At 45.7% G+C, this 26,252-nt stretch overlaps 3 protein-coding genes across 6 annotated transcripts in view; 2 read left to right on the plus strand and 1 right to left on the minus strand.

The window, feature by feature from the left end:
- The window catches only part of LIN54 (lin-54 DREAM MuvB core complex component), a 38,481-nt gene extending 20,872 nt beyond the window's left edge, over positions 1-17,609 (plus strand). Inside the window, exons 5-15 of the mRNA XM_059469833.1 lie at positions 2,628-2,773; positions 4,231-4,386; positions 6,649-6,865; positions 7,546-7,619; positions 7,775-7,972; positions 9,575-9,666; positions 10,850-10,921; positions 13,226-13,328; positions 13,521-13,658; positions 14,377-14,579; positions 14,898-17,609. Coding sequence (XP_059325816.1) covers positions 2,628-2,773; positions 4,231-4,386; positions 6,649-6,865; positions 7,546-7,619; positions 7,775-7,972; positions 9,575-9,666; positions 10,850-10,921; positions 13,226-13,328; positions 13,521-13,658; positions 14,377-14,579; positions 14,898-15,099 — 1,601 coding nt within the window. The 3' untranslated portion in view covers positions 15,100-17,609. The remainder of the gene's footprint in view (positions 1-2,627; positions 2,774-4,230; positions 4,387-6,648; positions 6,866-7,545; positions 7,620-7,774; positions 7,973-9,574; positions 9,667-10,849; positions 10,922-13,225; positions 13,329-13,520; positions 13,659-14,376; positions 14,580-14,897) is intronic.
- Positions 17,495-22,638, minus strand: THAP9 (THAP domain containing 9). The gene is made up of 5 exons (XM_059471208.1): positions 22,559-22,638; positions 22,291-22,486; positions 21,918-22,206; positions 21,512-21,662; positions 17,495-21,191 (listed from the first exon to the last, which is right to left on the minus strand). Exons 1-5 carry the CDS (start codon positions 22,636-22,638, stop codon positions 19,241-19,243), a joined length of 2,667 nt encoding a protein of 888 aa, XP_059327191.1. The 3' UTR covers positions 17,495-19,240.
- Positions 22,639-22,962: 324 nt separating this feature from the next.
- The window catches only part of SEC31A (SEC31 homolog A, COPII coat complex component), a 41,287-nt gene continuing 37,997 nt past the window's right edge, over positions 22,963-26,252 (plus strand). For all 4 annotated transcript variants that reach the window (XM_059469927.1, XM_059469928.1, XM_059469930.1 and 1 more), the window contains exons 1-4: positions 22,963-23,092; positions 23,321-23,585; positions 24,126-24,208; positions 24,722-24,845. In XM_059469927.1, the coding sequence (XP_059325910.1) occupies positions 23,326-23,585; positions 24,126-24,208; positions 24,722-24,845 (467 nt within the window). In that variant the 5' untranslated portion in view covers positions 22,963-23,092; positions 23,321-23,325. The remainder of the gene's footprint in view (positions 23,093-23,320; positions 23,586-24,125; positions 24,209-24,721; positions 24,846-26,252) is intronic.

Raw genomic sequence — 26,252 nt, forward strand, 5'->3', positions numbered from 1 at the left:
TACTTTGACTTGTTTTGCTTTGCCATTTTTTAAAGGCTTTTCAAAGAAATGGTAATTGTAGAAATTCTTCTGTCTCAACACTTTTACTGTAGTTTCTGTCAAAGTGCCTCAAGCAATTGAAAAAAAAAATCAGAAAACTTTTTTGGTAGAAGCAGATAAATGCACCTGTTGGTACCTTTATACTCATTTAGAATAATCTTGGTAATTGCAGAGTTGCTTTTACTGCAAGGTACTTTTACTTCATGGATTTTGGGGAGGAGAAAAAAAATACCTCAGAGCCACAGAAAAGATGACTTGATGAACAGAAAGTATTTTCAGAAACATTTTATAAATACACAGAGGGAAAGGGAGACACATGCTTTTGTATTACTTTAATCTGCTTATAGTTGGACTTAAATGTAATACATGCAAGTAATAGAAAAAGATGTTTGAATGAAGAAAGTGAATAAAGCTGTGTTGTTTTTGTTAACTTGCTCACCTACTTCAAAAATAACCATGGCAGAAGTGTCTAGGAAAGTAATTAAGGCAAATAACAAATGGTCTTTCCCTTTGGAAAACAACTCTATATATCCTTATATAAAAAAAAAGCCCAACTGACCACAGAACAACAGCAAAAGCACCAACAAAAGTAAAGAAAAAACCACAGTGTAATACCTTGTTTATAATGGCAGTGAATCTGTTGCTAAACATTTTAGGCATCTAATTTTTCTGAAAAAGATTAAAGTAGGAAGCTGGGTTCATCATTAGAGCTTTGAAGGATGTCTCACTGCTTATAGATTTATCAGTCTAAGTAGGCCTAAAATCTCTCCCAGGTAAACAAATTTGTTAAGTCTTTACAGCACTGGGACTTGAGCTGATTTTAAGAAGGATGCAACTGTCTCCTTTATTCAGAACACTGATAGATGCCAGCGAATGGCACAGAGCTGGGACATAATCTTTTTCTTGAGTTGGCAGGCTGCCTGCAGCCTGACATGTGTTTCAGGTGAAAGAGGAATTCCCCATCCCACTCCCCAAATTTCTCAAATTCCCTACCAAATATATAGACCTATAAGAAAATTGCTATGCTTATAAATACTTGAATTAAGTTGTTTGTGTGTTTAAAAAAACAATCCAAACAAACAGCCCAACCCAAAAACATGAAAAATTACTTGCAGTTTTTAAATCAGTATTTTGAAAAATCACCTGTGCCTGAGCCATCACTAAAACTATCACTGGGAGGTAAAGTTGCTTCTTTAATTGAGAGTGAAATCTTTAATATTATTTTTTCCCTCACCATTCCAAACAGCCAGCACAGCTTGCCAGCTTTGAGAGGCTGGCATCAGTTTAGAGAAGGTGTAACATTTGTGTTTGTGTTTTTATTTTTTTTATACATGTTTTCATGAATGTGATAAATTGCCTGGAAATTCCTGCAAGCTGAGATGGAAGTTGTAGTCTGGAAAGACTTGTCAGTATAAGCAACCAGATTCTCTTTGGAAGCTGATGCTAAGAAGGAGATGCAGTGAGAAGGGGAAAGCTGTCATCAAGGAAATAACTCAAAGGATTGAAACCTCTAGATGTTTTTTTTCCCCACAGAATGACATTCTTCAGGTTGCATGTGGCTTTAGCAGCTGCTGGCAACTATCTGTGCTGTTAATTAGACTGCACAAAAGTGGTTATTTTAGAGCACACAGACTGCAGAGGAAATCAGCTTGCCATGAGGATAGTGCTTTTTCTTGTTAGTTCCAGTTGACTTTAATTGTTATGCCACCAGTTGATTTTGGATGGAAAAGTTATGCTGGTATTTGTTTGTTTCTTATTTTTATAAATGTAGTACAAGAGAATAGGTGACAGAAGCTATGACAGAAATGAGTCTGAATCAAAGTGGAGCAGAGGAAAGCTCAGTGGTCAAGCATTCTTTGGAAAGAAACTTAGAAAGTATGGAAAAAAAATCTGTTTTCCATTCTGGGAGTTTGCAATATTCCTGAAACTGATGTCATGATGTGGAGCTTCTGTTTTTGATGTTTACTCTTCTTTGGCATTGTAAAAAGAGAGAGAGCGTATATGACACACACGTGAAAACATGGGTGATGGTGTGACTAAAAACTGTTAGGCAGTGAAAGAGGCAACCATCAGCAGAGAAAAGAAAAAACCCAAAAACCTCAGAGCTGATTGTAGACAGACCAAACATCTTTTTCTTGGTCTCTGTAACCCAGCTGGTGTTTGATGGCTGAGGTTGCAAAGGAAGTAGTCCCCCACCAATGCTCAGTTTCTCTGGGCATTGGCAGCAGCCCAGGGTTTCCCAGGAAGCTGCCAGCTGGCTGGGGGTCTGTGTGGTGCAGGTGTACTGGAGAGCTCTGCTCCTCAGGATGCTGTCCTGGCTGTCAACAATTGTCAGCTGAATGGCACAGAAAGCTCAATGTCCATTTTGGCTCTTTTTTTAAGCCTGAGCAAACTGTCTTTTTGTTTGTAATACCAGCAGTTATTTTCTTCTTTGTTGCTAAATCTAAATTAAAGAGTGCCAGTGTCCTTCCTGTCAGGTCATACACTCAGAAGTAGGGATAAATTGCAGAAATGGCAGGGAAAACTTTGCTTTAAAAGTGACTGTGACCAGGGATAACTGGAGCTGATGGTATCTTCATTGTTTATAGGTAGGGTTTTTTCACAGTCTGCTCCAGGGACACCACCAAAGACAATAACCATCTCTGAGAGTGGAGTCATTGGATCATCTTTGAGTACAACAACACAACAGACACCGAATAAAATAGCTATCTCACCACTCAAATCCCCCAACAAGGTAAGGACCTGTTCTGGCTGCAGCCTTCTATCCCTCCTGCACAGTGGTCTGAATGGAGCTCTCTGTGTCTATGCTACAAGCTGTTTATTTTCTCTCCAGACATAATAAACATGTCTCCAGAGTCCATAAAATATCTCCAGAGTCTCCATTTTGCATCACAATGCTCTGTGGTAATGCCCTAATTTAGATTTTTTCAACTGGCTCCCTTACTATGGTTTTAAGCAGATATGCATTACTGCATAGTTTCCCATTCCTGCCAGTTCTTGCCTTCCCTAAGCATTGATTCTGAGAGCAGCTGTTCCCTCTTAGCCAAGCACTCAGACTATTTTTAATGCCTTCATAAAACATCAACAGGCTGTTCAAGAGGAGACCTCAATAATATTTATAGGTCAGCACTTATTAACCATTCCTGCTACTGTACAGGCAATTTAGTCTTTCCAGATCACTTGTGAAGTAAATGAAGTTTGCAGTGGTCCTTGCACAGAGCTGGAGATTGGCACAGGTCAAGGTGACACTTGTGTTTCAGATTTGATAATTGTCTTGAGAAGAGAAATGTTGCTGAAGAAATGGAGATAGAGGGACAAGATGCACAGTGCAGGCAAACTGAAATATCATGAATAAAAAGCAAATTAAGAATAAATAATTATTTTAGTTTGGCTATGCTTCAGTGTTGTAATGTTATACAGATGGAGTAAAAGACTTGTGTTTGACAATTATTAGTAAGAGAAGCAACATAAAGAAGTTAATTTTTATTCTAAAGTTACTTTTTTAACTAGGAGTGGGTGTGAAAAGACTCTTTAGGGTTTCATCTTGAATTTACTGTTAATAAGCAATTCTAAGTATCTGATTTTTCTTAAAACATTAGGAAGTTGAGAAAAAAAGTAGAAAGCCTTGGAAAGGGTGTGGTTATATAGAGTGTTTATAAACACTGCACTCTGCAGAAATGTCAGAAGACTGGATCTCTGGGAAACTGCAGTGTAGATTTGAAAGTACTCGTGTTGATGTTCTTATACTTTGACTGAATCAGTAGTTTGAGGTGAGAATTTTCTTTCAAACAGCTTTTCTTTAAAATTCCTATTTATGATGAAATAGTCATTGTACCAATTATGACATCTTTATTTAGAAGATCCCTCTTGACAATGCTGAGGCTTTAATGGGATAATTTCCTTTAAAAAACCCCCAATAAAACAAATGGAAAGACAACCCCTTACTCCCAGATGCTGTGCTAGGTTTCTGCAGGAGCCTGTTGGTGCTGCAAACCAGTGATGCCTTCAAGGTTCTAAGGGCTCTGTTGTTACAGCTGGACCCGTGTGAGTTGTGGTTAAATGCAGGGCCCTTGTTCACAGAAAGAGCTCTGTTCTGGTGGAGAGCTGTGCTGTCCTGAGGAGGGGATTGTGTATGTACAGGGTCCTGTATCCTGCACAGAGGTTTAAACTGCTTTTTGTTTTGCCAAGCAGCTAACAGTGGTGTCAGTGGCCTCCCAGCCTCCCAGCTCCCCCCAGAAGACGGTGGGCGTCCCACTGAATGTAGCGTTAGGACAGCAGATCCTCACAGTGCAGCAGTCAGCACCCTCCTCCCCTGGGAAGGCCATAGTCAACCACACAACCACCCAGGTACAGACTGACTTTGCTTTGTCTTCTGCTGTGTCTGTGTCATTGCTTGCTGGGAACTGCAGTGTTGGAGCACGGCTCGGCAGCGCTCTGTCCACTGCTGTTCTTGGGATGGTGTCTGCTTAGGAACTGGCAGAAGCAATGCCCCAAGGAGTGGGTATATAATATGCTCTTCAGTTGAGGGCTGCAAACCAGTGCAAGCCCATACAGGGGTGTGCTATTAGACAGTAGCTTTCCAGCCTGGAAAGCCCCACTTGGTGCAAATTCTTGTTTCTGTCTGCTCAATCTCCCAAGTCACATGAAGAACTCTGTGACACGAGGAGGAGTTCTTTGGGGGATTCTTTCTCTTCTGCCAATGTTTCTATGCCACTGCCTAGGGCTGCTTTCCAGGTATTTCTGAGGTTTGCAGCAGTGGAGTTCACATTCCTGCTGTAGAGGTCTGGGCTGAAACCTACAGAACCAGAAATTATTTATTTCCCATGTCTCATTTCTAGAAAAATGGGCTTTTCCATAATAGCTTTTATAAATAGTTTTGCATTAATTAATCACAAGACAAAACTGACCTTTCTTACAAATGACAGTTTTTGCTGTTTTCCTCTTTTGTGATCTTAGGTAAATCTTTTTCTATTGCAATATCTGTACTCTTGTTGTGGTAAACATGAAGGGGTGTGAATGGGTGTAAATATATCCAGAGTATGGATATAGCAGGGAGTGGACACACATCTACAACATGAGACCAGACACTCAGACAGATTTTCCCAGTTTTATCTTACTGATGCAGGAAATAATTGGAATACTGATATGGGAGTATGGACAACACATAGATTTGAACTGGTTTTTTTTCTCAGAGAAAATTGTCTTCTGAAATAGTTGTTAAAAGGTTACGTCTCTCTAATGCAAGCACCCTAAATGAAAAAATGGAGATGTCTGTGGGAGTTCTGTTGCAAAGCTATCTGACACAACACAAGGGCTTCACCTGTCTTCACTGGGCTCAAGAACATGCCTTTAGAAGAGAACTGTCCCTTGAATTTTACAATTTTCCCAGTTGTCCTTGGATAGCAGCTGCTCATTTGTGTGCTAGAGAGAACAGGTCTCCTTTTGACAATGTCTGTGACCATGCTTGCACACAGTGCTTATTTTGATGCTCTGGCTTGTTAAGGTATAAAATGTCTTAAGAAAAATAAAACTTCCCAAGAAAATATCTTTTAGAAAAGCAGGGTTGTTTTTCTAGTGAAATATGTGCAAATTGAGATTTCATTTCTGTAGTTGCTGAAAACTGGGCAGCTGGGAAAATGTTCTCATAAGAATTTACATCATACTGACAACCAAGCATAATACTTAAACTTGATGTCAAGGACCAGTAGTAATGCTTTATACCAATAGTAAAAGATACTGAGAATAAAAACCTGAGCTCTAAAAAAAAGTTAAATGGAAGCAGGAAAAGGAAGAAATCAAGGTTTGAGGTTGAGCAGGTCTGGTAAAAGAGGCTGCTATCAAACCAGTAGACTTATGAATGTGTTTAAATGAAATTAAACTTTCTTGTTTTTAGTTTGTAGTTTGAGAAAAGTTGGAAAGATGAACTTTTGCAGATTCAAGCTGTAAGGTAGCACAGGTCTGCTGAGCTCACTTTCTTTCAGCATTTTGCCTTTTTTCTTAATGAATTTTTTTTGCTACTTCTCATTGTTCTTGCTTCTTTCATTTCTCAGCTTGTACTCTTTCTGATGTCCATCAGTTATGGATTCTGTTCCCTTTTCCTCACAAGGGTTGCACAGTGATTTCTGTGGATTAATTACCAACTTTCTTAACAGGACATATCTGTACATATGCAGATAAATTATGATGCAGTCCAGACAAACTGTTCTGCAAGTTCTTACCGTGTGCTTTTAATGACAGGAATATTTCTATGTTTGGTTGTTGGTTGTGGAAGACAAACCTAGCCATGTTCTCTGTAGGCACTGAAAATAGTTTTGGCAGATGTTGTATCTTGTGAAGTGGCCTGAGTCACCCTACTCATATAAATACTAGTTTACTCTGGTGTTTGGTGTAGAGCATTGAAAATGGAACTGAGTTTACTCTGAGATGTTGAGAGGCATTTAATCTCTGCATCTGTTTTACTTTTGAAAGCAAAAAGAGGGTAACTGTCTTCCTTCTCAAGGGTACAAATGTTATGCTAGAGTTGCTCACTGACAAATTGAGAAATAAACATATTGATGTTCTTTCTGCCTTTGTACAAGTAACTTTGTGCTGTCTGTGTTGGCTTAACAGGCTGTGAAATCAGCAGTGCAGACCATTACTGTAGGAGGAGTGGGTACATCTCAATTTAAGACAATTATTCCCTTGGCAACTGCACCCAATGTTCAGCAGATTCAGGTACCTGGGAGCAAGTTCCATTATGTCAGACTCGTTACTGCCACAACAGCCAGTAGTTCAACCCAATCTGCCAGTCAAAATCCCAGTACGAATACTCAGCCTCTGCAACAGGGTAAGTGCTGCTGGGGACATTGTCTGAAGCCTCTGTTGGGTTTTTCTTTCATGTTTGTTCTGTAACAATTAAAATGAATACATAACAGAGATCTGTGAAGACTGCCAGATGTACTTGGTTTTGTGGTAAGACTTCCATAAATTCCATATTCTGTTGCTACCTCTGGTCTGTATGTGAAAATGCTCCTTTGTGTCAAACTGCTCTGTAGTTGGGCCTGAATCCTGGGAGCATGCTTTTCCCTAGTTGACCAAATTTCATGGCCTCTCTCATCTCCTTTATATGAAGAGTGTGAAGGCAGGACAGCCCACAAGCATATTGCCAAAACTTCTGTAACATGAAGATCCTTCCATGTAAATTGCTTTAGAAGTGTCAGGTGTTTTTGCTGGTTTCTGTCCATGCTTTCCAGAGGGGTGATGGAATAAAAGATTTCAAAGGGAAAAGGGATGTAAGGGAAATCCAGTGTCCAGAGGAGGTCTGCCCCTGGCTGGTTTTTTAATCCATTGCTGTGAAATGTGTGCCATAGACCTGTTTACAAAGGTGTTGGCATGCAACACTTGGGTGTAGACATGAGTGACAGTGCTAAGTACCTCTGTGTTGTGCACATGTGACAGTCTGAAGGGCTGAACTGTGGATTTGGAGTGACTAACACACATTGATGTGATGTTGTTTCTTGACCCCAGCGAAGCCCGTGGTGGTGAACGCGACCCCCGTGCGGATGTCAGTTCCCATAGTGCCAGCACAGACTGTGAAACAGGTGAGTTGGCTCTAAGTCATGTAATAGTCCTGACCTGGTTTGGCTGCACAGAGAAAAGTCTGCTTCCAGCTCTGTAAAGAACTGTTCTGCTAATCAAAGCGTGTTCTGAATGACTGAAACACTGATTTCATAAAGAGCTCTTTTCTCTCTCTCAGGTGGTGCCCAAACCAATCAACTCAACTTCTCAAATAGTCACTACCAGTCAGCCCCAACAAAGACTTATCATGCCAGCCACTCCACTGCCACAGATCCAGCCCAACCTCACCAACCTCCCCCCAGGCACTGTGCTGGCACCAGCCCCTGGCACAGGAAATGTTGGCTATGCAGTCCTTCCAGCTCAGTATGTCACACAGGTATGGCATTTCCCAGAGATGGTTATGTAAATGCTGCTCTTGTGGAATATTCTGCCTTTCTCTTAAAGATTTCTGCTCTGTGACTGCCACCTGACACTGGGCAACAGTTTCTGTTAGGGGGACCCTTGGCAGAATGACGATGGCACTTTAATTTCAATCATGGTTGCAATTAAAGCTTTGTTTTCTCAAAGGAGTTTTTATTAGCATAATAGCACAGCATTTCTGTAGGCAGAATCAGTGTAGTGCAATTTTGAGTGGTGTAGTACAGAATTTATAATGCCAACTTACTCTAATCACCTAGATCTCAACTTGGAATTTCTAATCACCTAGACCCTGCATATTGGGTCAGATCTTGATGAACAGTTTGCTTCATCACTTTAGCAATCATAACCTAGACTTGAAAATCATATGAAAGAGTACAGGTCACTTAGGACTTGGAACAGCTTGATTTTATAACTGCTCTGTGTGCTGTTACACTTCCCTGGTCCCTGACAGTCACCACCAGGAATCCTGGGACCTGTAGTGAGAGGAAGAAGAAATCCTATTGTTTTGTCTGCTTGGTTCACCGGACCTTCAGGGCCTGATGATGAGGAGAAAGGCAGCATATATGTGACCTGCTTGGTCACAGAGAATGGCTGTCTTCATTATAAAATGGTGTTAGTTAATGCTAAGCACATTGCCAGGGGTCAGAAGCAGCTGGTACCAGTCACTCCAGCTGAGGCCTAGGGATTAGATTTTTGCTCTTTGCAGGATCTGACCAGGATGAAAAGGGAATAAATGAAGTGTTCTGCTGAAGTCTGAAGATTGTAGAAACAAAGACTCTGATATTTCCTGGCATTACTGGTACCAGACTGGTTTCTGGTTGCCTTTTGATTTTGTCACAGTTGCAGTTTGACCCTGAAGATTGTTACTGTGTCCTTCCAGTCTAGATCTCCAAATTTTACTTAACACCAGCATCTGTTGGACCTCTCCTCTGAGGTTTGTGTTCCAGTCACAGCCTGTCCCTGTTTGCCTGGCCCCAGCAGATCTGTATCTTGCCATGTGCCAATATGTCCCCAGAACCTGTCCCAGCAGGAGCAAACAGCTGCTTGTAGGTAATGCTAAAGAAGGTAGCCCAGAGCAGTGTTGTTTGGCAGGTTCTTATGAGATTTTGGGTTTTTAATGTGAAAAATAAATGGTGGGTTGAGGTATACAGAGGAGTTGGAATGCAAACCATTTTGCTTACTTTCATAGTAAGTGGCTTGTATATAAAGGAAGCTACTAATTTGTGCAGGAAGTGATTCTGCTCTTTTAGGGGGAAAATGAGCATGTTTTTAGGAACAGGAGCTGTTTGTGATCTGAACATTTCTGTGTGTTAACCCTGTCATCTGTATGGATCTAGACACTGTGATGGACAACAAAAAGTACAATCTAAAATAATATTTTTATGCTAAGTATGGAGGCAGGAAGTTGCCACCTGGTCCAAGTTCTGTAAGTGTATAAAAGTGTTCTTAGAAGCAAGTTATTTTTGTAGCAATATCTGGAAAGCTAATTTAAAGACTAGACACATCCTCTTGTTTATAATTTCTTTCATGTCAAGCATTAACCTTTTTGTTTTGTTAGCTCCAACAGTCATCCTATGTATCCATAGCAAGCAACACTGGCTTCACAGGGACATCCAGTGTCCAGTCCCAGGCACGGCTGCCATTTAATGGGTAAGAGTTCTGAAAAAAATCCCAAAACCTGTAGAATGGGCTGCTTGAATAAGCATGAGGTCTTGGAGTTCGGTTTGGGGAATTCTCAAGTCTGCTGTGGTGTGATTTTTACCTCTGACTGAAGGGTCAGACATGGATCTCTCTGACATTTGAGCCAGTCTCTTGATCAAAGCTGTGTTTTCCTTTCTGTTTTTTGAATTCATGTAGCAGGAAGTTGACCTGAAAGCTCCCTGTTGCTCTTTTTTTTTTTTATTTGCAGCAGCACCTGTGAGCTACAGGCCTCAACTATTTCTCAATATTGCTGCAGAGAGGTTCTGGACAACATATAAGCTAGATGCTTAACACATGCAGAAATTGAGCCAAACAGCAAAATGAATCCTGATAGGAGGCTTTGGGTTTTTTCAGTCTTGCATTTTTCCTTTAAGGATGAAAATAACAGCTAACATATATTATTTTCCCTTTGCCAATCCAGCAGGCTTAGCTGTTCTGCACAGTCCTTTTGTGTTACTGTTTGCTGGAAATTGTGAACATGAAGTTGCTTTTTGTTGCTGCAGCCTCAACTGATGCAAACTAATCGCAAATCCAGATGCAGCTATTCAAATGAACGGGTTTGATTTAATCTCCCTGGTATTACGTGCAGAAATTGCTGGATAGGGATGGAATAAATCTCATCAGATGTGATTAGTGTCACAAAATCCAAGTCTTAGGAGCAGTTAAAGACCGTGTCTGCTATAGAATTTATCTGAAAACTGAATACTGTGGTTTGCCTTGCTTTCCCATTATTCCAGAGGGGTTATTTTTTTGTTTTCTTGGATTTTTTTAATTCCAAGGAGAACAAAAGAAAAGGCACAATCACGTTGCATGAATTTTGGTTGCATCTGGTCCCACTGAAGGGATTCTGGGGAAGGTTTCCCTGACTCCAGTTTTTAGTTATGCTTCCTCTAGCTTTAAAGCCTAATTTCTGCTTCAGGCATGCATCCAAATTTGCAGCAAATAATCCATCTCTTTCTGGGTTGCAAAGGCACTATTTATAACAGTTACTTAAACACAGTCAGCCAAAAAACTAATGCAAGGGGAATAGAAAGATTTTTTTTCAAAGTTTTTATTTTGAGCTGTTTACATGAATTTAAAATAGGAAGAAACTGATAAAAGTGTAAATATAAATGCCCTTTTCTCCCCCCAGAATAATTTCTTCTGAGTCTGCAAACCGCCCCAGGAAGCCTTGCAATTGTACTAAGTCTCTGTGTTTGAAATTGTAAGTACAGCTTGGTACAGTTTTTTTGTTCTTTTAAGCCTTATTTTTAACATCACAAATGTGCACCAAGTATCAGAATATAATGGTTTGAAGTACATCAGAAATTTTATGCCTAGATGCTGATTTAAAGTGGATATTGGTGGAGTTGTTGCAGAGCCTGTGTCATTTTGCAGCTCCTGTGAGCTATATGGACCATAACATATAAAATTGTCTGATTTTGCATCGTGTACCATGGTGGAGCCAATTCCACTCAGCAGCTCTGGTTGCCTTGTTGGTACCATGAGTGAAATGGTATCTCTTGGTATCATTTGTAGGAATTTACTGTACTTTGGTGAAGTGCATCAGTAATACCATGCTAGATCAAATACTTCAGAAAAATTGGGCTTTGTATATTTTATTAAAAGATAGAATAGACAAGTGATTCTTCACTGATAGGTCTATCTCTTATCCAGGAGATATTGTGCTGTTCCTTTCCATGTATTTGTAAGAATTTGACACAAAAACATTTGGAGCTGAGGAGAGTTTCTTCACCTTGATCAGAGTCAGTTTACTGATATTTCTGGGACAGGAATGGGAGGAGATACTGAAATTAATCTGTAGTTCCCTGAATCCTAGACAATGAAGAGGAAATCAGGGGTGTGGTACTTGAAGGGGAAGTGATGCAATGGCATCTGAACCCAAGTTAAGAAGTTTGTTTGAACTTTTAAGCTTGTGTAGTGCACCCACCTCTGTATGGGGAGGTGTGCCCTGTGTTTCCTGGTCTCAGACTTCTCTGTTGCATAGCAGGAAGATGTGTAGCTGTTTTTTCAGATATTTTGCATACATGACTGACCTCACACTGCCCCAATGTATTTTAGAGGTGTACGGGTGAGGTTTTGGGTTTTGGTGCCTGAATGTGCCCTAGAAATGCTGGGAGAGGAATTGGCATCACTGGGAATAATTTGCACCTTCAGAATGCTCTTAGGAAGCAAACTGTTCACTGATGTTATATGTTCTGGGCATTGGTGCAGAGCAGATGGTTAATTCACTCTGGCACAGGTGCTTTCTTACTAGTAAAACGTTGGGTTGTTTTTTTTTTTGTCTGGAGGGGAACTTATTTTTTCCCAAATGCTCATGTAATGTAGGCACATAGCCTTTTCTACTAAGAAGTCAACTCAGTTATTTTCTCTGGATTGATACTGGCCCTGGTTCTTTTGGAAACCAGGACTATTCTACCACTGAATTTTAAAAAAGAAAGGAGAGCTATTACAGGTTGTAAAAGCTTTTGATTTTGTTTTGTCTCTGGGACCATTCAAGATGATAAAAATCTCCAAAATCCAGTTCAACTTAATGAAGGGTTGCAGTGAGCTCCAGGGCAGCCCTAATCTCATTTATGTCGTGCTAGGCTGGGCAAGCCACAGAAGGCCAGTTTAGCAATGGGTTTATGCTTCAAAAAATGACCACACACCCCCAGCAGGATTTGCAAAGCAAGTGAAGAGGATCAGCAGTTTTTAGCTATTAGCTGGTGGTAGTCCTGGAAGCTTTGAAACACGTTGGAGTTTGTTGTGGCCTAAGGCCATGTTTGAGCTGGGAACGAATGTGGAATTTACATGTATTAGATCTGTGAGTCTGTGGATTGGTGAGATATTGTTTTTGATGGGAGGCACCAGAGGTGCATAAGAGGCATGGCAACATGATTGGCTTTCCCTGTCCATGTTTTGCTGCTTTTTGTTCGTATATGTGTCCCTTTTTAAAGTCTGCTTTATCCTCATTCAGATCCTTCCCCTGGTTGTTGAGATGTACCAATTGTTATCCCTTTTCTCTTCTTCCATCCCAGCTCAAGGGCAAAACTAACAACAAAAAAAGCTCCTTGCTGGGTTAGTTTGCCTGTGAACTGTCACTCCAATTGCTTGCCTTTTGTTTTGGCTGTATGAGGGCTCCTGGCTTGGGCTGACTGGCTCAGGAGCTGGCTGTAAGGTGGCTGCAGCAGACTGGGCCTCAATATGTGGGTGACTCAAGAGTCACTCTCTGAACAAGTCTCGTTAACTTCTCTGGCTGCTTGGGGAACTTGTGCTATGTGATGAGCTCAGGGGACACCCTTGAGCTCCTCCTGTGTCTTTAGACAGCTGCTAGACTTGCACTAGAGAGGATTTTGGCTCTGCAGTGAGGTTGGTACTGCTTGTGTGTGTGGAGTTGAGCATAGGATGACTCTCACCCATATTGATGCCAGAGTAGGGACTTCTGGTACTGCAGTGTGGGAGTCAATACTCACACACCAATGTAATGGTCAATATTTACAAATGCCTTCTGCATCTTCTGTTTCAGGTATTGTGACTGTTTTGCAAACGGTGAATTCTGCAATAACTGCAACTGTACAAATTGTTATAACAACCTGGACCATGAAAATGATAGGCAAAAAGCAATAAAGGTGAGGGGCCTCTTCCCCTCCCCCTGGGATCAAAGTCATTAAGTTTCTTTTTTCTGAAGCTCCAGAGTGGGGCAGAGTGGGTATATAATGCCCTGATCTCCTCCCACATGTGTAAGGCTTAAGCTCTTTTATTGCACCTCTAAATTCTGCTCCCTGCATGCAATGACTGACCCTTTGGGTCTGCATTGACAGGCCTGCCTGGACAGAAACCCTGAAGCCTTCAAGCCCAAAATAGGGAAAGGAAAGGAGGGAGAATCAGATCGGAGGCACAGCAAAGGGTGTAACTGTAAGCGCTCGGGATGTCTCAAAAACTACTGCGAATGTTATGAGGTATGAAGCATTATCTCATTTGAACAATAGCAGCTTTTCTCTTTTAGTGTAGTGACTTCTCTCATTTGCTTTGTCTCTTCCTTGTATTGCTATAATGTTTTCTCTTCTGTTTGTTTTCATTCCTGAAATGCTGCCTCTTCTCCCAGAAGTTTGCAAATAGAAAGCCATGTACATGGAAAAATTGGTTGCTACTGTTCTGTAATTTTAATTTTAAACAATTTAACAACTTTGAACTTAGGCTTGGATTTGTTCTTTACTGAATATCACCATTTCCTAAAGAAATCTACTGTACCAAGTCCCTAGGAGGAGTTGAAGCAGCATCCCACAGATGCTGTGGGATATAATGTGTCTGTGGAATTCAAAAGCAGAAGTTGTTACTTCATCTGCTAACTGATCAGTCTGTGAATGCAGAGACAGTGTAGAGACAGACTGCCCTTTCTCAAAACTCAGCTATCTAAATTACACCTGAAACTGGAGGTTGATGAAGAAAGGGATGAGTGGGAAACCACTTATTTACATTCTATGCTCTATGATTCGATTGAAGTATACATCTGGGACATCTCAATTTGAGGTAAGAATTAAGAGAGAAGACCACTGCTTGAGAGTTGGCTCTAGTGGTTAGTTGGTAAGAGATTAAAATAAGATCTTTTTGTTGTGGTTTCTCATAAGGGGAGTCAAACTTGCAACAAGTTTCTTATGTTTTGTTTGTTTCTTTCAGGCAAAAATCATGTGTTCTTCCATATGCAAATGCATTGGCTGTAAAAATTTTGAAGAAAGCCCGGAGCGAAAGACATTGATGCATTTAGCAGATGCTGCAGAGGTCAGAGTGCAGCAGCAGACTGCTGCAAAGACCAAGTTATCTTCCCAGATCTCAGACTTGCTGACAAGGCCAGCACCAGCACTCAGCAGTGGTGGTGGGAAGTAAGTTAATACTGCATCCTCTTTGAGTTTTGTGTTTGATGTGTGTGACAGGTATGTCCCTGTCATCTCTGAGCCTTGTCCATGTATGCTGTAGAGGTGGGAGCAGTCAGGTGAATGGAACACTTTGTTCCTGTAACAGTAGGGATTCTGCCCCACCAGTTCCTTTGGCTGGTAACTGAGGCTTATTCACTGTCTAAAGGCCCTTGGAAGCAATAGGACAGGTGAAATCTCATCAGTCCTCACACCAAAAAGTTGCCAGCCCTGGAGTTAGTCCCTTTGTGTGTTTGCAGACACTAAGTGGATGTTGCTTTGTTTCAGGCTGCCCTTCACATTTGTCACCAAGGAGGTGGCTGATGCAACCTGTGAATGCCTCCTGGCCCAGGCAGAGCAGGCGGAGAAGACGGGCAAGTCCAAAGCTGCGGCAGAGCGCATGATCCTGGAGGAGTTTGGGCGCTGTCTGATGAGGGTTATCAGCTCTGCAGGGAAGTCCAAAGGTGACCCTTGTGCCATGAACTGCTGACTCGTGCACATGAGCCACAATGAAGCGGACTCAACAGAACACTTAAGGCACAGGGACACTTTGGTTTAGTGTAAAGGATGGATTTAATAATATTTGTTAATTTGGTGCTTGTTGTAAATTGACCCATGTAAGATTGAAATGAGAAATTCTTTTATAACAAGATGTAGAGCCTTTTAAATCTTAGCTAAATCCTCTTCTATGTCAGACAATACCTAAAAGTCAGTTCTTCTTCCCAATGTACAGCTTTTACCCTGGGTTTCTTAAACATTAGATGTGTTCTCCCCTTTCCCCCAGAATAATTGTCTGAAGGGCATATATAAATTATTATAATATATATTATTTACAGTGTATGGATTTGCATCACTGTGCATACAGGAAAACACAGGTGATGTCAACAGCCAGGTCATGCTTTTGCTGACAGGCCTGTATATGGAGGTACCAGTGTATCCAAGAGAATTCTGAAAGGAAATAGGTAGAAATAAGCATCTAAATGAAAGGTAGTACTTGTATTTAGGACCTGACACAGCATGTCCCTGTAGTGCATGGAGCACTGTGAGATGCATAGGCAATAATGCAGAGGGGTTGCTTGCAGATATAGCACTGAGCAAGTGGTGGAAAATGTTTCTGGAGCAGGGCCCAAGGAGCATAGAGGTGAATGGCATTACAGGGAATTTTTGATAGGAATGGGGCAGAGTGCTCAGGTGTTTCTTAAGCTGGAACTTCAAGGCTAAGAGAGTGGCCTGTCCTCAGCAGTGAGGAAGAGCAGGCATGCCACAATGCCAGACTGTCTGCCCAGTGTAGTGTTACCTAAGTGTGTAGCAGATTGATGTTGTTGTTTGGGTGAAGCTTGGTTTTTCAGAGGTCTGCAGCAGCCTGATCCCTCACTGGAAGTAGGGCTGTGCAGTCCCTTGTTTTCTAGGATCAAGCTGTAACCTTGGGAAAGTGTTTAGGCCTGAGAAGCTGAAGTCACTGGAGATGACAATCTGCATCTGAATCGACTTGCAAATGTGGGTAGGGATCATGTTCAGCCTGCTGTGGATATTCAGGATGCTGCTCCTCTCCATGCTGGCAATTTACTTGGCATAAGGGCTCTTTTAGTGTTGTTTAGAATAATGGTGAGAGCTGTGATCAGAGAAAGTACTAGCACAGAATCAGGATTGCTACAAAACCAGACACAAATCCTTTTACACTAAATGGGGGGCAATCAGCTATAGCTGGGCACAGACTAAGGCAGGGGATTTTTTTCAGTATTTGTTACAGGCAATATCATATCACATTTTTGATAGTGGAATACATTTGCAGAATTAACCTGGTGGGTTACTTACCTATCATGAACATCCATTAACCATGTTTAATCAGAGGCATTTTTATTACCTGTCTCACTGCAGCCTGAACTGCTATGTTTTTCCAAAAGGGATTTTGCATTCCTTCTATAAAACTGTAAATACAGAGAAATGCAGGGCCAGGCTGGGGAGAGGTAGGGGCTAGGCACACCAGCAGCAGAGATTTGTGCCTCTGTGTGTGAAGGCAGTAGGGTGGGAGGATGCTTCACCTCCCAGCCCTGTGCACTGCACAGAAGGCCCTTGACCCTTCCCTGGTGCCTCCTTGAAATGCCTGGGAGGCATGAAGGGCTTGGGAGGCAGTCAGCAGCAGTGGTGGGCTCACAGACCAGGTCTGACCTGCCTGAAGGGCTCTGTCTGCTAAGGACATCTCCCTGAGCACAAATAGCAGTGTTTGTGCAAATCTCTGAAAAGGGAATCCACCTCTCCTGTAAGTAAATGCCAAATTTTTTTTATTATTAGGACTTGGATTTACTAAAAAATCAGTGCAGTAACTTTACCTGTAGATAGTGCAGATATTCTGTTCCCTTCTAGTGACCTAATATAGTCTGTCCAGTAAGATTTGTATAAATGTAAATTAGTGTAAGTGAATAAAGTAATACCTACTTACGTTATTTTTCAAACAGATTGCAATATGCCTTTTGTTTAGACTTCAATCTGTGTTAATTTTGTATATATTCAGTGTCTTACTCTAAATTGCACCTTTTGTGATGTGTATTTATATACAGTGTGCAAAAGCACTTGTGAAATTTAGATTACAGTTGTAATTATGTATGATGGCATTGATGGAGAATATTTTGCTTGTAAAGACTTCGAAGGTGCAATCAAATGCTCTTAGTTCTTCTATTTTGTTTTGAACAAGCTTTGTCAAATATTAAGCTTGGATTCCTCTCTCCCTTCTCCCTGGTGTAGAGTGTATGAATTGGTTTTTGTACTTCCTTAGCCATTTGCATCAAACTGCTGGACAAGATTAACAGTCAAGTTCATCCAGTTACATAAAAAATAATTGGGAATGGGGCAAGGATTCATTTTATAGTTCTGTTTACATCCAAAAGTAGAAAAATTAAATTTATATTTACAAGACCTATTCAAAGAATACACTTTTCTATATTGTACAAATAAAACAGTCAGATAAATCACAAAAAATAAACATTTATACTATTCTGTAAATATGATTTTTTTTGCACTCCTTTGCTTCAGCACTGACAAATATACACAGGTTTGTCACTGAAATATCAAAATAAATTGTTAATACTAGGTCCACTTCTGATGCAAGTTCTGACTTGGATTTTCAGTGTGAGACCAAATGCTACCAGAGATAAATAAATATCCCTTGGTTACTGGTGTGCTGTCATGCACAGCAATCCATTGCACAGTTCATAACTACCTCATCTTAGGGCTGGAGGTGGAGACAGTGCAAGTGCTCCAACATTACATGATTGCAACCAATCTGTCACTGAGATTTCAGCAGCATTTTGCCAAATGTTGTCCCAAAAATCACATACAGAGGGGAGGGAATAATTTCCTGCAAAGTCTCTTGCAGCTGGAATGGCTCTGTGACTCTGATGGCTTCAACGTGGTTTTTTGCATAGGTATTTGGATTGGGGAAAGAAAAGCCCAGAGGTTCTGGTTTGTTCCTCCCAGCAGTGATTGTATGAATTCCTGTGGTGCTGCTGCTCTCAAAGCAGAGCTTGAGGGGTTGGGTGCAGCAGAACTAAGGGAAGGAGGAGAAACTCAAACCAGCCAGGGACAGTTTTGTCAAGTCACTGGTAGGCAGAATGATACCTTTAATATTATTACTGCCTAGGATGTGGCAGATCCCCAGTTTTCATCCCAGTTCCATCATGGATCTTGAAAGTGACTGAACAGCAGGCTTTGTGGGAATTAGTTGCCTTCCATCTCTATGGATGCAACTCCAGTTCTGCATGGCAAAGGGAAACCCCTTGGCAGCAGTTCTGCCAAACTCTGCTATTCCAGGCAAAGCACTGGAGGCAGCTTCCTGCCAAGGAAATGAAGTACCTCAAGAAGCCTCTCCTATTTGGTGGCATCAAAGCTATGCTTCAAGTGATCAGTGGAAACATTGAAAGGAGGGTGCCATGTGCCCTGGGCTGCAGGACACAGGCCAGCCCTGGGAGGATGGGGCTATGAAATGAGAACTTAAATGCTTGCCCTGCTGCAGCACACCCATGTATTCCTGCCCCTGGAGGAGGCTATTGGTGCTCCTGGATGCCACTGGACACAACAATCTGGTACAGGCTTAGGACTGATCCAGAGGATCTAGACTGGACCAGCATGTTTAGCTGTTTGATGGGACAGTGAAAGGAGATTAGAGCTTGTGTACAGCTTGAGTGCCACTTGCTTCTCACATCTTTATTTTCCTATTTAAGCTTTCCTGCCCCCAGCTTTTATAAAGCACATCTTTTTGGTGAGATCAAAGTGCCAGTGCACGTGATTCCCTGCAACCCCATAAAATACCAGTTTTCTTCTGGCAAGAGTACTTGCAGCACTAAAACCACCCAGCACTTCCAGGGACACTGGAGTGCCCCAGGCACCTGGAGCAACCCTGGCTCATCCTGACCTGCCATGAAGTTTCATGAAATACTGCAGGACTGCTAGAAAGGACAGGGGATCAGATAAACCTCCTTGCTTTGTTCAGTTAAACTCTGCTTAGGAGGTTTGCAGTGGCCCAATACACCAGTGCTTATCAGCACTAGTTTTGCCAGTATTGTTTCCTCATGTGTTGCCTAGATCTGTCCAGCACTGAGCTCAGCAAGGAACAGCCATCCTTGGAACCAGAGTACTCAGTAAGACCATGTGTGGGTTAAGCTTGACTGACAGCTAGCCAATGGTGATGGAAACAAATGCTTTCCCTTCAGTCTCTTCAATTTGTGCCTTCCACAAGGGTATTTCAAATTCAGGTGTTGGGTGGGCTGTGTTCTTACGTTTAAGTAACACCGTGTTATTTCCTTTACCAAGACTGTGTAGTGGTTGTTGATGCTCAGCTCCCCCTCAAATAAATGCTTTGTGAGGGTGGGAAAGAGGGGGCTTTCTCCCAGAAGCTCCTGGAAGACTTTCTGTTCTAGACACAAATGCCACAGCTTGGTATTGTTGTTGGCACCTCCTACTTTGCCATACCGGTTTAGGACTTGCTCTGAAATGCTTGTTATGTGGTGCACACTGGCAGAGGGCAGACTCACACCACCCAACTTTTGTATGTAGAGCACTGACCTGCATCTTAGCCTGCTCTCATCTGCCTCAAACAGAGAGGCAAGACAAGGCTCACACTGCAAGTCCAAGGCCAGCTGCTCGGCCACCCAGCCAGCCGTGCAGGTGAGACTCTGTGCGTGCAGTGACAGATCTGTCAGCGCATTGCTCAGGGCACAGCTGGGCAAAAGCAGGCCTGCACTGTAGGGGAACTCTGGGGCCACAGGCCTCCCAGGAGCTGGGTGATACTGGGCACGAATGCTGCCCAGAGTTAGAGCTCTCCTCTGAGACAGGGATACGTCCCAGGGGCTGGCAGTGCCACTGCTGGGTGGTGAGCTGGGGACCAGGCTGCAGCTGGCCAGCAGTTTGTAGTAAGCAACCTGGAACACAGCACAGGTGGGGCTGCCATTGCTGCCACAGGCTTGCTGGAGAGCCCTAAGAAAGTGCTCCAGAGGGTCCAGGCTGAAGGCATGTGTGTGGAGGTGCTGGGAAGGAGTGCCTTTTAGACATGTGTGGTTGGAGGAAAGCCACTTGAGGCTTTCAGCATTGAGCAACAAGCTCAGAAATCCCAGTTTGCGTTTGCTCTTAATAATGTATCTCCCCACAGAGTCTGTTAAGTTGACAAAGCAGCTCCTGGCCTCATCGAAGAGGTTGCTTATTTTGGTGTAATTCCCAGCTAGCAAAGGCTCCCTTCCATAGGGACCTCTGCCATAAAACACATCACACAGGGAGCTCATCAGCTGCACAAACTTGGCAGTCCCGCTGCAGCTCTGAAACGAGGCAAGGCCCAGCTTCTGGAGGTGCTCCAGGGCCTCAGCAACACCCTCGCTGAACAGCAGGGAGGCAGGGTTGACCTTCAGGTGGGAACTCCCTTTACTCCCAGCCCTGCCTGACCCAGGACTGCACGGCTCCAACACCTTCTGCCCGCCCAAAGCTGCCAGCTCCACCACATGCTGCCAACACATGGTGTCACCGAGCCACTGGACCCTGTGGAAGCACTGCAGAGCATTCCTTATCAGCAGGAGGGCATGAGGAACATCAAAGAAGTATGCGATGCTGTGAGCAGAACCAGGTGGATGCTGGAAAGTGCACCGAGTCCTTTTGGGATCTATCCTGATGCCCAAAGCTCTGGCAGTCTCAGCACCACGAGCAGAGGCCCCCGATGTCACAGCCAGCACCACGATCCCAACGCTGTTCAGCTTATGGATGGCCTGACGGAGGAGCTGAGCAAGGAAGGGGCCAGATGTGCTGTTCACCAAGAAATAGCCCAGGGGAGCTGTCCAAGGGCTGGAGATGCCGACTGCCATGAGGACTATCGCTTGTGATGCCAGTGGAGCTTCATCAGCATCAAGGATGCCTGCTCCCAAGTCAACAAAGCCCGAGAGCTGCTTGCTCCGTGGGTCCCACTCCTGCTGCTTCTGCAGAGACACGTCCTGTACCAGCACGGCGCAGCAGCGGCAGGCCTGCTCCCCTCTCTCCACCTTTTCCTGAAGCTGGAGAAAAATGTCACTGCTGAAGCCTGCAGCAGCCTCGTTATTAGACAGCCAGCTGGAAAAAAAAAAAAAAGGCAGGATGTGATCAGGAGACGTGGTTCTGGAGAAGCTGAACAACAGGCAGCATATTTGACCACTGAGGGCATGGTCAGCCATGCCCCGAGCTGCAGAGCAGGCTGACACAAGCAGGGCTAAGAAGGCAGCCCTGCTTTCCTTCATGCATAGTCCAAGTTTCTTTCCTCTAACCCCAACCAAGGAAAGCACTGACCATGCAGGGAAGTAACAAAGAAGCTTCAGGACAGATCTGTTACACCTATTTCTACACCAGTACTGAAAATACATTATGAATGAATGAATGAATAACTAGAAACTTGCTTTGTCAGGCTGTAAGGATGAGGGAGGGGAAGAATCTTCCGTAGGTAATCATAGGCCTTAATGTGGTAGAGATGGAGAAAACAAGCAAATTGCCTCATTTCTGGTGAGTAGTCTGCCATCCGCCTCCAGCTGTGCAACTCTCGAGGCAAATCTGTTTAAGAAATCACAAAAGGGCAACTTTAGTGAAAGAAGTAAATGGCTGAAAACAGAGGGATGCTTGACACAAATGCACTGCAGAATACAAGGCAACACAGCAGGGCCTCTGGAACAACTCGGTCCTGAAGTCCGGTGTGAAATGCAGGGCTCAGGCACGGTAGCACTGTGCCTCGCCTTTTCCTTGGTTAAGCAAAGACGCGAACCGGGGGCGAGGGAGCGCACTCTGCCTCAGCGAGCGTCCCGGCAGTACCTGAAAACTGCGCCTGCAGCAAACTCACGATTTCCTCAGACAGCTGCCGCTTTGCCGCCAGCTCCCTGAGGATGCTCGGCACGCTCCTGCGCCGGGGCGCGGGGCCGCATCTCCCGGCGGCCGCCGGCGGCTGCGCCTGGTGCTGCGCGGCGTGCGGCGGCGGCCTCGGCGGGGCGGCGCGCTGGCCCTGCAGGCTGTAGTTGTGGTCCCCGGCGGGCGGGCTGGGCAGCGGCTGCTTCAGCGCCCGCCCGGGGGTGCTGCTCTTCGTGCGGCCGACGCCGGGCGGCTCCTGGCGGGGGAAGGAGAGGGGAGGTCACGGCACACGGCGGAACGCCCGGGGGGAGCGGGGAGCGCGCCCGGTACCCGCCCGCACCGAGGGGAGGAAGCGGGAGGGCACGGCCCCGCGCCGCAGCTTCCGCCGCAGCCCGTAGCACTCGAAGTCCCCTTCGGCGAAGTGTCGGGAGCAGAGGATGGCGCCGGGGCCGGGCCGCCACGCCCGGCGGCTCCGCGGGTCCACGCGGTTCACGGCGCGGATCCACTCGCGGCGCTGCGCGGCGTCCACCGGGAACCTGCGGCAGAGAGATACGGCGGGATGAGGGCACGGAGGGGCGGCGGGCGGGCTGCGGGGCGGGCACACTCACTGGTGGAAGGAGATGCCGTGCTCGCGGCTCCGCCCGGTGTCGCGGGCGGTGCAGCCCAGCGCGGAGCAGCTCCGCGTCATGGCCGCCGCCACCGCCGCCGCGCCCGCCGCCGCGCGCGCGCCACGGCCCGCCCGCCCATTCGCCGCCGCCGCCGCCCGCGCGCCCGGCCGCCACCTCGCCATTGGCCGGCGGGCCCGTCGGATCGCGGCCCCATTGGACGCGGCTGCGCGGCCGCGTCACCGCGGCGGCGGCGGCGGGAGCTGGGGCGGCCCGAGCCAACCGGGAGCGGCGGTGGCGGCCGCCAATGGGCGTAGCCAGTGGCGAGGGGCGATCCTGAGCGCCAATGGGAGCCGCGCCTTCCGCCCCTATTTATACCGGGGCCGGCAGCGCCCGCCGCCTCTCCCGCTGTGTACCCGCTGAGCCGCGCCATGCGGCCCAGGCAGCGCCCGCCCCGCGTGCGGCGTCTGCCCGCCGAGCGGCCGCGGAGCCCGGCGGGAGGCGGCAGCGCAACTGTGCCCCGGCTGCCGTGAGGAGGTGGGTCCGGGGCTGCTGCCCCCGACTGTGGAAGCCGGCCGAGCACCCTTGGGCCGTTCCCCCGCCCTGGGGCGGCCCCTGTCCCGTGATGAGCCTCACTGCTGTTCACATCATGAGCACGCCATGATTACTGCCCTTGAGCTGAGGACAGGCGGCCCCCGCGCTGCCGGCGCTGCGCCCCGGCTCCCCCCGCTCCCACCGCCCCTAACCCGTCTCCCTCTTCCCCAGGGCCGATGGCTGTTCCCGTCCCGAGGGACACGGAGGACACGCGTGGAAGGAGGCGGCTGCACATCCCCACACACACCCTCCCACCACCGCCACCACCCCCGGTGCCCGCGGCTGACCGCCGCTCCCGCCCCGGGAAGGCGCGGCCCCGCCGCTGCCGCCGCCCGGAAGCCGCGGGGCGCGCCCGGAAGGCGGTGGCGGCCGGGAGGCGGTGCCGGGGCTGCCACGTTGGAGCAGTCCGGGGACGGCGAGCGCCGGGGACGCCGAGGTGAGGGCAGGCACGGCGCAATGCTCTGATTTGCAGCTGTTCTCCTCCGGCTCCCGTGGGAAACGGGGCGAGGGTGGCGGTCCCGCCGGCCGGGCCGGGCGCTCCCGGGGCAGGGGAGCCCTCGGGCGCTGAACGGGACCCAGAAAGAGCCACTGAGGGTGCTGGGCTGCACGGTCCGGGCAGGGTCCTCCCGGGGCTGGGTCTGTTCCGTGGGGTAGGGCAGAGAGCTGCTGTAGGGTGCCCGATGCCTCGGTGCTGTGGGAAGAGCGTTCGCACAGCTGCTGAAGCTTTGCGCACGTTTTCCTGTGTTATGTTCCGCAGCCGTCAGTTTCCTCTACGTGTCAGTGTTATTCTGCTAATGGAGAGTTGTTCCTCCCCTCCCCCGGGTGTCCTCTGGAGAGGGTGGCCTGGGTGTCTGTCTGAGGGATATCTTTAGGAACATGGTCCCTCTGCCGAGCCCCAGTGCAGGTCCTGATCCCGTGGCAGTGCAGCCTCGCCATGCACCATGTAAGCATCACCTCTTTTGGTCTTGCTTTCCAGCACAATGAAGCTGAAGGAAGTAGACCGTACTGCCATGCAGGCATGGAGCCCTGCCCAGCAGCACCCCATTTACCTGGCCACAGGTGAGTTTTTGGGAAGCACGTGCTGGCAGACTGTGTGTGGTGGCTGCACACCATGAATGAAGTGGTACACCATTATTGAAAGCTGGAGGAGTTACTCTGTGTCCTGGGGGCTGGAGTGGGGTGTATGTTGTGGGGTTTTGAGAGGAGTTCTTGCATTGCGCTGATAAAAGCACGCTTTGCATTCTGCAAGTGACAGCCAGCATCCTCCCCTTTCTGCCAGGGAAAGGTGACACCAATCCTAAGCACTTGTGGCTCCTTTGTAACTTTATCCGTGTTTTATGCATCGTTAGGGAGAGGTACTTGCCCAAAGCTTTTCCTGCTCATAGTCATTAAGAAACGCCCAAACAAAGGGCCATGGGGAGGAGAGTTGTGTGGAACATCTGAGAAACAGAATGATCCCATCTCAGGATCCTTTTTGAAAGGATGATGTTTTTGTTCCCCTTCTTGTGCTGCATTTGCAGTTGCTGCTCTGTGTATCATGCCCTTCTCACTGCCAGGCCTGCTTCCTCACAGGTACCTCAGCTCAGCAGCTGGATGCAACCTTCAGTACAAGTGCTTCTCTAGAAATATTTGAGTTGGATTTAGCAGACCCTTCCCTGGATATGAAGAGCTGTGCCACATTCTCCTCCTCACACAGGTAGGCAGTGTTGTAAGAGAAAAGTACAGTGTGTGGAAGTGTTATGTGTGATATGCATAGAAATGTCGCTTCACATGGTTTGGCTGCACTTGTTGAGGAGAGAAGCAGAAGTTCAGCACTGACAGATGAAGGCAAGTGTGTGCAATTGATGCTGTGGGGCAGCAAGCTTGGACTCTAAGAAAGCAGCTTATGGTTTGACATAAACAGAAAATTTTTGAGTGTATGTGTGGACCCTTTATTTCAGGAAGCCTCTGGGATTCACAAGAAAACAGAATAAAATGTGAAATTGTAAAAATATGGTGGCAGCTTTTCATGTTGCACCATCCTGTTTGTATTTATGCATTTCAGGGGGACTCCTGTAACATGATTAACTTGGGTTATGTTGTGTGTGTTCCTACAGCTGGGAAGCCAAATTCCTGGCTGCACAGCTCCACTTAGCTGTTAGTGCCTTACCATGTGTTTATCCAGACAAGTATTGTTAGCATCAGAGCATCCAGTTCCCATCTCAGCAGCTCTCTGGCAGAGCTGAAACTGCCTCCATCCCTTTTTAAATGCCCTGCTCTGTGAGCAGAGCTGATGTCAAAATGTCCTACTGACCTGCTCAGAGCAGGAGGCACTGGATCTTTGTTTCATTGTTCTACCTTGCTTTAACTATGACTGAGATTCCTCAAGGAATTCCTTGCCATTTACTTTCTGAATTTCTAGAAAAAATTATAGCCAGGATGCAGTACTCCTTGCAAAGTACCTCCCTTGACCAGCAACACAAGAATTTGACTTTGCCTCAGAGAATGCATTAAAAATGAGGTTAAGGGTTGCTTGTTTGTTTCTAATTAAAGATTAGATAGCAGTCTATACGTCAGGCCATATTTTAGTTTTCAGCAAATCATGTCCAGGTGATTAGACCCACAAAAGATAAATCCTTAATTGCCCTCCAAGCAAAGTTTTGCACTGCTTTTGCATAACCATGCTTTATCTTGGAAAGAGTAAAGGGCAAAAGGGAAGTAATTGCGCTGTTAATTTTGGGGTTTTGTTTCTCATTGTTTCCTGCCTTCATTTTGGGCTGTTTTAAGTCCTATTCAGTCTTGCTAATGATGCCTGGACAATCCTCTCAGTTACTTCGTTTCTTGCATAGTTAGGTGCAGAAGCATAAAAATCATAGCCAGGAATGGGTCTGTGTGATATCACAGACCAGTTTCCATTTGTAGCATCATTCTTTGGTGAAGCCCTGCTGTAATCTTAGCACTGGGAGCCTGAACACTTGGCTGTTGTGGTATTTCTCACCCAGCATATGCTCCTTGGGTACCTTTCTGCAATCTCTATCTTACCATGCAAGAGTTGCTGTGATTTGAAGAAGTTACTTGAAGATTGCCTGGAGGTAACAAATAGATGAGCAATATTACAGTGAAT

This window comes from Ammospiza nelsoni, chromosome 4, assembly GCF_027579445.1.
Source record: "Ammospiza nelsoni isolate bAmmNel1 chromosome 4, bAmmNel1.pri, whole genome shotgun sequence".
Classification (NCBI taxonomy): Eukaryota; Metazoa; Chordata; class Aves; order Passeriformes; family Passerellidae; genus Ammospiza; species Ammospiza nelsoni.